General features: G+C 44.4%; 1 protein-coding gene across 2 annotated transcripts in view; it reads right to left on the reverse strand.

Moving 5' to 3' along the window:
* Positions 1-475: 475 nt before the first annotated feature.
* Ca-alpha1T (Ca[2+]-channel protein alpha[[1]] subunit T) overlaps positions 476-13,332 on the reverse strand; it is a 397,067-nt gene continuing 384,210 nt past the window's right edge. For both annotated transcript variants that reach the window (XM_075701870.1, XM_075701869.1), the window contains exons 34-35: positions 12,408-12,510; positions 476-8,973 (exon numbers count right to left, since the gene is read on the reverse strand). In XM_075701870.1, coding sequence (XP_075557985.1) covers positions 8,219-8,973; positions 12,408-12,510 — 858 coding nt within the window. In that variant the 3' untranslated portion in view covers positions 476-8,218. The remainder of the gene's footprint in view (positions 8,974-12,407; positions 12,511-13,332) is intronic.

Below are 13,332 nucleotides of genomic sequence, written 5' to 3' on the forward strand. Positions count from 1 at the left end.
CGAAAGCCAAATCACTGCTGGGATCGTCGGCGAGAAATAATGAGGTAGTGATGGCAAAATGCCTTAGTCTGGCGGCAGCCATGTTCAGTCCAGTTCAATTCGTTCATCGTATGTGCGCACTACAAACACTGGTAGCTCGGTGGCTCCCAATGACCACGTGAAGTGTTCTGATGCATTGAAGAGCAAGATCAGGGTTATGTCCTACACCATTCTTGCCCGATTGTCTCGATGTTCCGTAATGCTAGCTGTGAAGTGACATCCGATACATGTCATCCTTCACTGGACTGATTTGTCCGTGATCACGTTTGGCGTGTGAACCCAGCTTTTCTTACCCGGCTGCCTGTGTGAGCTGCTACGTGACAACCCACCTGTCACACATGTTCGTCAAAATCAATAATAGTGCATTTGTAATGTGGGCAAGCTTTTTCGGATATGTCTGCGACCCGGAGAAAAAGTGAAGAAGCAGTACAGACAGTGAGCTTGTGGAATTTGTTATTTTAATAACGACATAACAAAAAGAAAAAAAAAAGGCTTGTTCCCCCAGCGACACATTTCTCATTTGAATTAACAGGATCACAGCTTACTCGCTTCGGCCACAGAGCGAGTCACACCTTCAGCCACACGCAGTTTCCACATTCGGCCACCAACTATTAAGGCCAGCAATAGCATTATGTCAACAATTTCTGGCATGCTTGAAGTTTCTCTTCACCACAACTCCCACGAAACGAGCTTGACAGAAGGTGCCGTTATCAACTTTAGCAATCACGTGTTTTCGTGGAGGTCGGAATCTGCGTGGAATAATTTTCGTGCCTAGCCGTGTTGTCTGTCGGTGTGCAACTGAACATCTTGGCTGATAAGCAGGGAGCACTGAGAGAATTCTGGAATAGGGCTCGCAAACATCGTCCCGACTTTGCAAGATGCACATGACAAACAGGTCAAAGGCAGTAAGGCAAGTCGACAGTGGGTGACCCTATCCAGTATCTGTATTGAGAGAAGCTAGCCGAGTGACACTTATGTGGATCAAAGCGAAAGCACTGGGAACAGTACATGAAGATGTGAATACCTGTACAAAACTCTGCGTTTCACACGCCCAGTCATGCTGACTAGGGAATATGTTACAGGTGAACCCTCTGAAAATTGTAATATTGAAGACCTCATTTCATTCTTTAGGTGGGCGGGGGGGGAGGGGGAAGGGTTCTGGCTGTTGAGAAGAATTGCACTTTGCCTTATGACCTTTCACAGCGATTCGATATGCTGGAACGCAAATGTGGAAGCAAAACATTCCATGCAATCATTCTGTCACCTGCTAACGCAATTTTGTTTTCAACTGCACCTTGAGCAAGTGTTTTACCGCACTTTGGGTCAGGGTGATGCGAAGATAATCTGTGCTGCTGCTTCTGTACAGATTCCAGGGAACAGCATTCTGATCGCCACCTTCGGGAGGCAACGAAAGGGGCCTGATTGGCTTAAGCACTGGAATTAGATAGACGGGTTCAGACGTAACAATAAGTGTTGGCTCAGTGGCCGTCAATGGCACTGATACATACTACAAACTCTGTGATTTGTTAATGAACTAGGGCCTCAGATGCAATATTTCCACAACTTCTACGGGAGCATTTGCTAGAAACTTCTGCAACAAAAGATGTCATTGGAAGGTAGTCAAGAGTAGTCGAACAAGGGATGTTCCTGGAGGCAATGCTTTAACAAGTGGGCTTGTCTTTATCAGGGGCCCTGACAAAACAAGCCCCTTTGTCGAAACGTTGACTGCAGCAGCATTTTTTGTTCAATCCCGTGGATCACTTCGTCTCCATTCTCCTGTGAACCTCAGTCTTGTCATTAGAAAGTAGGCTCACTACATTTGTGTAGGAGCTACAGCTGTAAGAATTATTCTAGAACTGTTTTTCCTAACTCGTTCTATTCTGCTATGAGTAGTTTCTTGGCATTAATTGAAAATATATTCATGCATTTGTCAGCAGAACGAATGTATTACAGAGAGATGGTAACAAAAAGCGTGGTACACATATTTACAGTTTTCGCTACACATTGTGAATTGGCTCTATTGCCTCTGCTATGTCAGCCAATCGGAATACATTTCTGAAGGATCGTCTCTGCGGAGATGAAAATCAGACTACAGCCCCCGAGTTGTACATAGCGAGTGCACGGTTCATCTGATGAACAATTTAGCTAGTCGCACAAAGAGTCAAGTATTGTAACAAAAATGCATTGTCTGTAGACACAAATGGGCTTGGCAACAACAAGCCAATGTAGATCAAAACAACAATCAAGGCATTCATGAAACACATTTTGCAGAAATGACGATGTCGTGTCACAACTGGTTTCAAAGTGAAAGTACAATATGTCCAGACGGTTCTGCGGCATTCGCTACACCCTTGCTAGAGAAGCGAACCCTGAAAAGTTTGCGATTTTCTACTAGTGGGGCTCAGGACCAAACATAAGAATACAATGAAAAGCAAGCAGCGGCTATCAATTTACAACTTTTGCTAGGCAGCTGTGCTTGCAAGATAGGTCTGCTTTTTTATTAGTGACGACACACAAGAGTCATTAAACAATTTTTAGTTGCAGCAAGACTGCACACATATTGAACATCACAGTTGGGGGGGGGGGGTAGGCAGTGAACAAATGCAAATGACAGGGGGATGTGACAGAATAGTTCTGACAAGAGTTATTTCAAGAGTTGAGGGAGGTTGAGGTCTGGCTACAGTGGATTGCAACATATAAAATGCAATTCCAGCACCTGTAACACTCCTGGTGGTGCGCGTGTGATGCACACAACTCGTGACAATATGCACGCCTGCGTTGCATAGCAGTGAGCTGCATGAAAAGTGGCAGCACACTGTCTCTTGCAGGAAAGTACCCTGCATTGCACTCAGCCATTCTGTTTCTTTGCACAGCATTCTTTGTCCCATAGGAAAAAAAAAAAAAAAACACCAGAATTATAGAAAAAACAACTCCATCCACATGTCATCTTTGTTAGGCGAAACCAGCGTACCTTTTATGTGTCTTATTTACAGCCCTCTAGTGATTATTTAAAATACTGGTTAACTTGAACGATTATCAAAATACTGGTTGGCCTTTTGTGTGTTTAATGCATATTGAGGTTGCTTAATTCCAGCAATGATTTCGTTTCGTGCATTCTTTTTATTCCCGGGTTGCGACAATGCCGCTGAAAACGGCGGAATAGAGGAAGGCATTCATAAGGCATGAACAGTAATGTGCGCGCACTTGATATTCAGGTTGTGTACATTGGTGGGCGCAATTACAGGAGGGCGCCACCGATCCAGCCTAATGCCAAACATTAAATGCTGTGTGCCCTAAGGAATCGCGCAGCTGTGCATCCACATCTGTTTCTATTTAAGGTAACGATGGCAAGGGACAAACTTGTACTGCATGTCTATTTGTATTGTAGCTTGCAATTTTGTTTCAAGGCGCACTAAGTTCAATTAGTTCTAACGGAAATCTGTGGCCCCTAGGAGTTTGAATGAACATGAGTCGACCACACTTAAGTTCAATGCCTTCGTCTTCGTAAGGTGCTCTAGTGAACTGGCAAGAGTTAACTTGACACTCAACAGTACATAGCTGGAGAGTTTAACAGCTGGGACGTTACAATGAAGTGGTTTGTAGAAATAGTGATGGCCTGAAAGAAAATAAAAAAAAGAACTTTGCATGCAGCACGGCTGTGACTTGACAGGTCAATGAAGACATGGCAGCTCGTGGCAGAAAACATGTTCGAGCTATGAAAATTGTGTGAGGCACGTGGGAATTCTAGCATCACATAGCAAAGCCTGAAAAAGTGGCTATGTGGTGTTCTGGGAAGCTTGTAGTTTTTAAGCTCTCCAAGGACACCAACTGAAACATGTGAAAAGTGATGGAGTGGTCCCAAGGAGATGTGTCATTGGTGCCAACAAAGAGAGGCTATGTTGGCCCGAGGCATGTCTTTACACACTTAAAGAGGTCAGGTTGTTTTGACAGTGGAAAACAAGATGCATCAGGGAATTTATGCAAACAACAAGAGGCAATGCTTTACAAACAGAAGGCTCAGCTTAAGTCTGAATAGAGCTAGACCGCACTTATGAACTTTAACCTGCTTTAGCACACAGGCCTGAAAGAATGTACTGTCAGCACGAATTCAAACACGAACAAGTCAAGAACAACTAGCACGCACTGTTGCTTTTTTGGTCTCGTCTGTGCTTTATAACAGCTTAATTTTGGCTCCGAAATGTGAATTTGCAACTGCGCCATGCTTCGAAACTGTCTGCAGAGTGATTCTATGTTGCACTTCCGTGTGACCATGGATAGCTGAAGTTCTGAAAAGTTTTTTTTTCTTGTTCGTGTTTCAATTTATGCAGATGGTACTTTGGTGTTGCAGTAAACATTTCAGCTGTGTTTCAATGTCCATTTCTCTTCTTGCTCAAAGTTCTAACATATTGTTTTAAGGTGACACGCACAAACATCATGGAAGGGGCTTATGAGAGCGCACAACCTCTGTGCCTCCAGTGGTCTTTTTTGCCTCTCTGTGTGCTTTGTGGGCACCCACCATTCAGTTCATACAGCACAAAGCATAAACCACACTTCTACACCACTTTTAACAACTGACAAAGATGGACCTCGCACAAGGATCGGTTCGTAACGTGCCATATAGAGGAGGTGTCGAGACAGACTACAATCGCGTCGACACACACATAGAACAACATACTGTAGTCGGCCAGTGAAGCAAACTGTGCCGTAGAAAGCACCGCAATTGTACTTGCCACGTAAAACAATCCTTGCTCATGAGTACTCTTTGCAGGACATGCATACTCACACAATCGGAGAGGAAAAGAAAGAATGCTTATAAGAAAGCTAGGTGGGGTGGTGCGCGCTTCGTTTGCGTCGGAAATTCAGGAAGCCGCTTTCCTTCGCAATGCTTTGCAGGGGTCAAGCCTGGTTGATAACCCCGAACGCACACGTTTGCGATTTCAGGATATGCGGTGAAAAGCGTAGCGTCGGCGCCGTCTGGTGGCGGCAGCAGCGACAACTGAGGAAGGCAACAACACGCAAGCGACGACAGCGCGAAAGTGCATGACGCACGTGGTTTTTGCTGAGCCCAGCAGGAGAAGGGGGAAAACAACAACAACAGCCCTCCCCCCCAAAAAGAAAGGATGTCCTTTCCAGGAATCCCTCCACACTTTAGAAAGCGACTTCGCTCTGTGGCCTTGGCTTGCATATCTTCTTCTGCGTTTCGAGTCACCCAACACAGCACTGTGGGATGCAGCGAATGCTTGTTATAACAACAACGGCACAAATGGAACTAGAAGATGCGTCTTTCTTTCTCTTTTTCCATAATCACTACGGAGACACATATAAGCCTTTGCAAGAGGAGGGGGTTTCACAATGTTTTGTTTACAGCAATCAAAAGACTTCTTTGCGTTTGCAGTTATTTTTTTGTAGCATACTCAGCATTTTATATCAAACTTCTAGAGACTCTACATGCACCTTTGCTCCGATGAGGCGGGGGAGAGTTCCTCTCTTATTTCTTACAGAATTTACACGATAAGAAGAGCTAGCGTACAACTCGTTTTAAGTCGGTGGCTGGATGTCGCTTTCACTTGCCTGCGTGTGCGGTTACACAGTGAAGATTACGAAAGTGGCGGTGTGGCATCCGGACTGTGTGTGTGCATGTGGGTGCGCATGAGGCGGATTTATACAAAGTGTGCAGCGTATCTTTTTTTTTTTCCATCATGACACAGCCAACTTGGGTTAGGAGTTGGAAAGAATGCTGCTATGGAGCCTAGAAACGGAGGGACCCAGAGAATGGCACCTTGGTTTCACGAAGATATGACGGTGGCTGGTCTTCTAAGCTAACTTCGTTTGACGTCGCTGAACTCGCTAAATTATTGTTCTTCGAAAAGAAGGAAAGAATAAGATTGGCACAGTCATTTGTGAAATTTTTGTGCATTTCTTTCCTACTCTGTCTTTTTTTGTGTAAACGGCAAACGCAAACATGACACAGTGTTGATTTTATTGAACCAATATATTTAACAGGAATTCTTTCCAGTTAGAAAATAATGATTTTTGGAAATTCCTGTATCAAATGTATTCGTTACAAGCAAACTACAACTCCCAGACATTTCTATGCTGAAAGAAAAAGAATAATAAAACACTGAAAATTTGCGAGTTGTGAGGGCTTTTGCAAGATCGCGTGATCGGGAACTCGGCATTTCGTCTCACAGCTGCACTTGCATGCCCGACTTTGAGCCTTGGAGAAGTTGCCAAACCGAGCGATGGAGAGATTCTGCGGGCAAAGTTAAGTGCTGTGAGAGAGCTCGCCATTCGGTCGGTTGTTGAGTGCATGACTGAACACCGTTAAACACCAACATGTTGAAATCGTACAACGTCGTTAGAGCCAGCAGAGCTTTTTTTTTCTTTTTTTCGATCTGCGGCGCTCAAAAGAGCTACATCACTCGACAGAGGTGTCGAGGTTTTGTAAAAGATATCTTTTTAAGACCTGCTGCTGCAATTCTGTTTAACATACATCTAGGCAAACCACGACCTAACGAAAGCTTTTCCAGCCGTTTGTGGAACCATGCCATTTTAGTCGGACCCAAACGCTCGAGCATCATGGGCGGTACTCAAAACGTGGCCAGCAGATTATTTGAAACGAGATACCGCTTGTGTACTGTACACGGGGCATTCTACCATTTGCGTTGCAGGCAGGCTACCAACACGAGTGCTCCGCACCGTTTGCTACCGGGGCAAATGAATGGCAACATTTATAAAACTGCCTAGTGTTTTTGTATCCTTGATTAATGTACTTAATTCAGCATCTCACTAAAAACATTGAAGTACGAGTTGATTCCACGCTATTAAAAAAAAAACGATAGATACTATGTATATATATATATATATATATATAAATGATTGCTGGTGAGTATGATGCAAAGGCAAGGTCAGCACCATTCTCGGGACTAGCCTTACCTTAGATTGGCAGAAACAGATATTTTTTTGACCCAGTGAGTCGTATCTCACTTTAACTAACATGGCACATGTGGGCTGGTTCAACAACTCGGGTTGTGAAAAAATACGAGCGGCTCCAACACGCAGGGTTTAATCTAAGCACACCTGCTTCTCCTCCTCCTGGTGGCTCTACAATGTCGTCGTTCACTTTTCCTTTTGCTTCTCCTCTACTGAAAGGAGCACAGAAACGAGAATGACTAACAATATTTCTTCAGGCTTTGTTCTAAGGAGCTAGACACTGTCCAGCTTACCACAAGATCGACTGAAGGCCTATTATGTACCATAGATATTTGAGCAGATGAAACACATAGCAGTTGATAGAACAGTTCCTAAAACGTGAAGCTGAGTAGTGCGACAAGAGTTGTCAACAGAGTTATGAACCCAATGCAACGTAGGATGCAACATGAATTTCTTTCCTAAGAAACAGTTAACCCTTCAATGATGCGACAGAAATGAGGTGTTGGTCAGTTCTAAATCGAGCGAATGAAACATTGCGCTTTGGCGTTTCTTGTACGAAAACTGCTGCGACAGTTGGGCCTTCCGGCAAATGCATCTTGACGCAAGTCGGGTGGCTGCAAAAGAAAAATCTTGTGGCACGAAACAAGCGGGGCTCCGAACATGCGACTACAACATACGAGCTCAAAGGTCATAACTGGAGAGAAAAAAAAAATGCTATCGATCATCTGGACAGAAATTTCCATGTCATCACAGCTCACAATAAACAACAGTCAAACGAACAAACAAACAAAACAGTAGAAACGAGGTTAACATTGGCAGGCACCACGCGTGGCTCATTCATTCGCCTCTCACATGCAGCTTGGTCAGCAAACGGTTCTGAAGGAAAAACACTATGGAAACAAAGTATGTTGATAGTGGGACACGAGCTCGGCTTAAGAGTCTGTCTCTCTCTGTTTTTGCATGGAGCAGCAAGCCGGGCTTGTCGCATGGCCCGACAGTGATGTGCCCCCACTTTCACCCACACAGAGGAGCAAGCGTCATAGTTGACAAACCAAACAGTACTGAGAGCGCTGTGCTGGGGACAGTAAGTGTGCTGTGAAGGTGTCCTCCTGCAGAAATCCCGCCGCATGCGGCGGCCTCCTCGGACACATCCCTTTGCTACTCGAGCAGATGGCGTAGCAGGGACTTCTCTTCACACGGCACGAGAGAATTACAACTGGTTCTAAGAGGTGAAGCTGTGCCACGGTCACGACACGGAGTCACTTCTGGGCTGGACTCCAACAAGGTCACCATTGTTCTCCTCGGCGACAACAACAACAGGTGCCACAGTCGTCGCGTCGCTGGCAGCAGTCGCTGTGGTCGTTGGCGTTCGGGCGTCGTCATCGTCGTCCTCATCGTCAGTTGCGTCGGCACCCACTGTCGTTCGCAAGGACGACGGAAACTCGGCTGAAAACGTCCAAGACGTCGACTCACTCGAGTCGGGGTCGACGACCTTGCTCAGTTCAGGATAATTTGGGAGCAGGTAGCGAAGCTTGGATGTCGATGTGCTTGTCGTGTCCGACTCTTCGTCGGACCCGGAAGGCGATGTGCTTCCACTAGTCAAGGTGGACCTCGATGCCTGTGGAGGCTCCGCAGCAAACTGTTCAGAGTCGATGGGGTCGATAGACCCCGGCTCTGCAGTCCCCTCTGCCTCATTAGGACCTTCCTCTTTGGTAGGCGAGGTCATTTGCAGGTTTTCAGGCTCTAGGGCACATGATCGCAAGTCTGCAACGGCCACTTTTTCGATTGATCCGCTGTCGGGCGATGCGCGTCGAAGGTTGATGTCAGGCGGAGGAGCCATTGGTTCAACACAGGCAAGCGCAACGTCGGTGACATCGATGTCTTCAGGTCCGACTCCTGAGGATGATGATGATGAAAAGCTCTTTTCTCTGGACATAATGTCTGGTTGGTCTGGAATGCAGATGTTGATTACCGGTAGCGTTGATGATGTGGACTCGCCACCTGAAATAGTGATGACAGTCAAGCTCTCCTCCGTGTATAGTAGGTTGCTGATTATCGAAACAATGAAACTGAACTCGACACGAGTGCTTTCAGGTCTCCTAAATTTGACTTTTAAAGAAAGGACGACAGATTTAAATTAAAGTTTATTCATCAGAATCTCTAAACTGAAGTTTTTAGCACAGGCACGCAGGAGTCAACAATGATGACTCCCGATGCAAGCCAAAAAGCAAATTGCATATGCAATCAATGCTTTGTGTCCATAAAGCATAACTGAAAGCTGCCAAATAATGCTGAGTTAGAAACAAGATTGTATGTACTAGTCAATACCTCTATCGCAAGTGTGCTGCTGTGTGATTATGAGTGATCATTGGCATAAGGTCCACCTGTCTAAACTCCACAAAAAGATATTTTATACTAACATTACTTCGAATAATCAATGGCATATTTTACAAACTGGGAGACAATGTCATAGCCGCTTGTCAGTGTTCTAAGTTGAGCAAGGACTCCCTCAACTTGGTCTACGAAATTAGAAACTTTGTACTGTGGTGCAGCTACCAAGAAGCAGATATGCGACTACAGATTTGAAATCAACCAGCAAAATCAAACTGCAAAGAGACAAGACCCGCTAACACACGCCCGTGAAACACGCCGATTCTAATCAATGGCATTAAAAGCATTCGGACCTTTGCCTGGCTGCAATCGAACAGCAGCCACTGCGGTACCTGCACTACAGAACTGTGGATTGTAAATAGGCGATGCTCTGCACGAATCAGGGTTCTATCCGTCACAATTTTGTACTCAGCACGAGGTGGAGCACCGTCCGTCCTGAATTCTGCCATTTCGCGTGTTCAGCACCGAAATCTCAGTTCAATGCGTTTTGTAAGGCGCAGGCATAACCAGAATATGAACACACTGCCTCTTCTCGGAATGGAAGAGCTCAAAAGAAAAGAATAAAGAGCAGGAACTTGCTGGAATGTAATCACCCCCACCTCCATTTTTCTACATATGCTATCAGTGTTTACGCTGCTGTCACTTCAGTATGACTTAGATGCGTGGCATTACCAGGGAGCTCAGTGGAAGGAAAAGTATGCCATGTTCAGTAGTTAGCTTGGTGCGAGTGATTACACTGGCATATTTGATTGATGGCTAGTAAAGACTCACTTAGCATACCATAAGCTTATTTTTGAGTTTGAAATTATTTTCACTTTTATGTAAAATTGATATGTTTTGCTTGGACAGGGCAATATCATTTCATTCACTTTGAATCTAGGCACCCTTTCCTGCTTTGGTCGTCATGAGCATCGTGAAAAAGAAATGCTTACATATAAACAAATAAGGTAATATGGAAACGCTGCCTAATCTAGAATGGCATAGTGTGCAATTTGACATGCAGCCAATGGAATTTACCCTGTAATTCAGAGTCACGCAGGCAAGTGGCCAACAAGGTTTGCTTCTCTGACAGCCACTTCTTACAAGTCTTTCATGTGGTAGTGCGTGAGACAATGTAACATGTGAAAAGTCGATGTTTTAGTAGTGTTTGCCATAAGTGCCACCCTGTAGCAATACCAGGCAGGCCTGATGCTGTGCTTATCATGAACACGGCTAGCATTTCCATTTCCTGACATTCATGACAATTAGGGTGCTAGGAAGCAGTGTGCCCTGTGTAAACATACCTGACCACCAAATTTATTCACTCACGAGGAAATAACTCTTGACTCCTTTCCACAAAACAACCCATAGCTGCACGTGATACAGCAGTTACAGTTGAACCCGCTTATAAAAATGCTGGTTTTAACAATATATCGGATACAACAATGAGCAGTAGAGGTATCGTTAACTTTTGTGTCTGCTCTACGGTATAAACCACTTACTGCAATGTTCACATACCGTTACTGGCTGTAATGAAAAAACGCAGCAGATCCAGCGAGTTGGAATCTATATACAGTGAAGTTTTGTGTGAGTGCATAAAGAATCAAAACACGAGTACATGCACGCAGCCCCCCCCCCCCCCATCCCCACATGTGCACACGCACACAAGTGCGGGTGCACACAGATTATACCGAGCCTTTTGTTAAGCGGTGTTGCTGATTACTAGCGAGTATGACGGACGCTTTGAATGCATCATGGTTTCATAGGCAGCATGTGCATATGTACATAGTGCAATTCGAATCTAAACAATCTGCAAGAAGCGTTTACTTCCTCGTTACCACGTGTCTGCAGGTGCGTGGAAGCGAGCTTTCTGCTTTTTTTTTTGCACCTGCACGGCCAGCGTCGCCGAGACCAGAACCATTTGGTGGGGATGCAAGGAACTCAGCGGCAGTGGCGTGTACATCCTCCGCTGTGATTGATTGGCTTATTTGGCGACAGAACAGCCACAGGGCTTCCACAATCACAAAAACCCGACAATGTTTGCAAAGAAAAGCTTCACTTTTAAAATCTGTCTACTGGTTGTCCGTGCCAAAAGAAAAAGAAAGCGAAATCCCCCCCCCCCCCCAAAAAAAATGTATTAGTGGCGATTTTGCAGTAAATACGAGAGAGATACGTTAACGTTACGTTGTGCCTCTTTGAGGTCCCAGATTCATGATTTCAACACCGTTCACCACAGTGCAAGGTGTTGTTCAGGAGCTCACTCGACGCACCAACCTGCCTCTTCCAGAAGCGAGGAACAACTGATGGTGGTCTGGGGTAGACCCAAAGTTGTACTGCGCTTCTGGTACTTACTGATGTTTATTTTCTGATATCATGAATTGATATTTATTTCCTCACGACAGATTAAACTGGGTGGTGCTGTTACAGGCCCATTATTTCTTAAACCATTATTGTCATGAATGTGCAAGAAAATGGAAATGCTAGCAACATTCATGATAAACATAGCACTGAGCCTGCCTTGTTCCAAGAGCTGATGACAACAGCAACAAAGGACTTACGGCAGAAGTGCATTTTTCTCCCTTGCATCAGTCTTCAAAGACTGTGCAAAATCAACGTTCACCGAAAAGAAAGCACTCTAAAGGTTCTGGCCTAGATTTTGGAGCTGGAAATTAGCCAGTCAAGGATAATATAAACAAATTAAAAAAAAACTTGTACTAGGTGGAGCTGCGAGAAATGCGCACCATTTTTTTACAGAAAAGTTTCAGGTTTTTCTAATGGGTGAGATATTTTTTGCAGGTTTTCCGCAATTCCAGTGCCTTTCCGTATGGCCACAAAATGTGCCTGTAACTGCGTGGTGTATCGCATATAATATGCGACTTTTGCTCATGAAATCACAACTACGCATTCTTTTAGTTGAGGTTTGTTTAGGCATAACTGGCCTAAACGAAAGCTTGCCTAATTTTTTTCATAAGGAAACAAGAATTCATGCAGTAAGGAAGGTGTCAAAAGGACGAGTGTGAAACTAGTAACAAACGTATTCCTCATTCCTCCACAATTTGACTCACCAGCATCATCACACTGGAAATAGAATGTGAAATTGGCTGGCAATGATGACATCTTCACAATGGGCCTGTGGAACTCGAACTTGGCTTCCATTGCCAGTTTGTTCTGGAAATAAACCCACCATTTCATTAGCACATCTCCTGTTACATTCCCCAAGTTGGCGAGACAATAGCGTAAATTCTTATACAGAGCTACCAGACACCGATGACAAAAAAAAAAAGCATACGGGAAGTGAACATATTTTGTTCCAATTAAAGTGTTCAGTTGTTGTAGGGGAGAGTAAATTTAGGATTACTTTTATGTTCCTAATAATGTGAAAAAAAAAAGTGGAAGAAGATACAAGTCATTGCTGGTAGGATATGTGTGTGCATTCTGGACAGGCTGTAGTTTTGCACTATTTGACTACCATGGTCTGTGAAATTAAGGTTGTAAAGTTGAGAGATGTTACCTTTACATCTATAGTGCATCAAACACTACAAATTTAGCAGCAAACATTGCCTCAAATGGTGCACACATTAGCTAGCCACATGCTGAATATTGCGTATATAGGAGCATCACCGAATGTGCAACTCTTCTGGCTAAATTGTTTGCTTATTCATGTTAAAATGGCCAAGAGGTGCTCTTTAGCGGTGCGTTCAGCGTGATACCTTATTAGGGTGCTATATTAGTGCGCATTACTTGCTTGCATTGTCTGGAATAATTCATCATCTTGTGTTCTCTGCGACGATGCCAGGCACACATTAAATAATTCAATTTAATTTACCTTTTCACCGCTTTGTTCACCATTTAATTTCTCTGAATTCAGGATTTTATTGTATGGTGTTGACACAGGCGATAGGTGCTTGTGATTTAATTTAGGTGAAGTGGGTAGGTAATGCTCTCAAACGTGATATTTAACTGCATGCGCTGGGAAATGACACAGACTGC

This window comes from Dermacentor variabilis, chromosome 8 (genome assembly GCF_050947875.1).
Source record: "Dermacentor variabilis isolate Ectoservices chromosome 8, ASM5094787v1, whole genome shotgun sequence".
NCBI classification, from domain to species: Eukaryota; Metazoa; Arthropoda; class Arachnida; order Ixodida; family Ixodidae; genus Dermacentor; species Dermacentor variabilis.